The 1599-nt window shown below is 39.2% G+C and overlaps 1 protein-coding gene across 1 annotated transcript; it reads left to right on the plus strand.

The window, feature by feature from the left end:
* The first annotated feature begins 373 nt into the window (after window positions 1–373).
* On the plus strand, window positions 374–1324 carry LOC122945521 (olfactory receptor 1468-like). Its single transcript, XM_044304585.1, has one exon. The coding sequence runs from the start codon at window positions 374–376 to the stop codon at window positions 1322–1324; it is 951 nt and encodes a 316-aa protein (XP_044160520.1).
* Window positions 1325–1599: the final 275 nt, after the last annotated feature.

Raw genomic sequence — 1599 nt, forward strand, 5'->3', positions numbered from 1 at the left:
TGACACTATTGTCTGCATGCAGCAGGAGTCGACCCAGTGTGATGCCGTGCATCATGGCGAATTTTACCTGTAAGTTCTTTATTTTGACCTTCATTACACATGAGAATAAGCCATTTCTATCTTTTTTTTTTTATCCTTTTTTACTTGACAGGAGTACTTGCCAATTCGTCCACCATTCTAGTAGTATATAAAAATCAGCACTTGCAAACCCCCATGTATCTATTCCTCTGCAATTTATCTATAGTAGAACTTTGCTACACAACCACCACTGCCCCTAAGTTGGTCCAAATCCTGTAACTATTGGTAAAACCATAAAGGTAATTAAAAACCTTAAAAATTTAATATAAAGTATTATTTTTCACATGCCATTGTCATGGATAATCATACATACAATTTCTTTATTTTGACTTTTACTACGTCCTCGGAGTATAAGCCACTTTTATCTGCTTTCTTTGTCCTGATATACCTGACTGGAGTGATAGCAAATTCTACCACCATCACAGTGATATACAGAGATCAGCACTTACACACCCCCATGTATCTATTCCTCTGCAATCTATCCATCGTAGACCTTTGCTACACAACCACCACTGTCCCTAAGTTGGTCCACATGTTTCTGAGCGGTGACTATACATTGACCTGCACCCAATGTTTCATCCAGATGTATGTCTTCCTACATGTGGCTACTACAGAGGATCTACTGCTCTTCATTATGGCTTATGATCGATATGTCGCCATTTGTAACCCTCTTCATTATCATCGTATTTTAAAGAAGAAGAACTGTATCCTGCTCATGGTATTTGCCTGGGTTACTGGCTTCTTAAATTCGTCTTTTGCAACGCTAACTTCATCTAAATTACCTCTGTATACAAATACGGTCCCTCAGTTCTTCTGCGAATTCAAAGCCTTTGCCAAAATTTCTTTTCCCAATGCAGGTTTTCAGCTATTTACCTACATGGAAGTTGTAATATTCGGCTTTGGCCCTTTTGTGTGCAGTATAATATCATATATTATGGTTATCATTGTTATCTTACGTATTAAATCTAAAGATGGGAGAAGAAAGGCTTTCTCTACTTGCTCGTCCCACCTCATAGTCCTCTCCATGTTCTATGGCACCTGGATGTCTGTATATATTATGCCACCATTAAAAGATACCCGGGTCTTCGAACTGACACTCTCTATCCTGTATTCTACCATTACTCCCATGTTAAACCCTCTGATATACAGCGTACGGAATAAAGATGTGAGGAGAGCTCTACTGAAACTGGTGAGGTACAAAGTCAGAAGAGAAGAGTCAATCATTAGGAGTATACATTTAATTTGAGTTTAAAGTAGTAGCAAATCAATGTTAATACTGTAGAACTGGATTTGTTCTGAACTTTACATCAATTCATCCGCTAAACAAATCCAAAGCTTTTCTAATTCATTTTGGACGTATCGTGTTAAAACGGCACCCAGCGCCATTTTACTGTTCGTGTTGGTGGGCAGAACCACAAGGGACGAAGAAGAGGAATGGTCACGTGACACTGGGAGGAAGTGGCGGAAGGGTTTGCACTGTTTGGCTCAGAGGTAATATATAGTCTGATCGGGGCAGTATTC

Source organism: Bufo gargarizans, chromosome 8, assembly GCF_014858855.1.
Source record: "Bufo gargarizans isolate SCDJY-AF-19 chromosome 8, ASM1485885v1, whole genome shotgun sequence".
Lineage (NCBI taxonomy): Eukaryota > Metazoa > Chordata > Amphibia > Anura > Bufonidae > Bufo > Bufo gargarizans.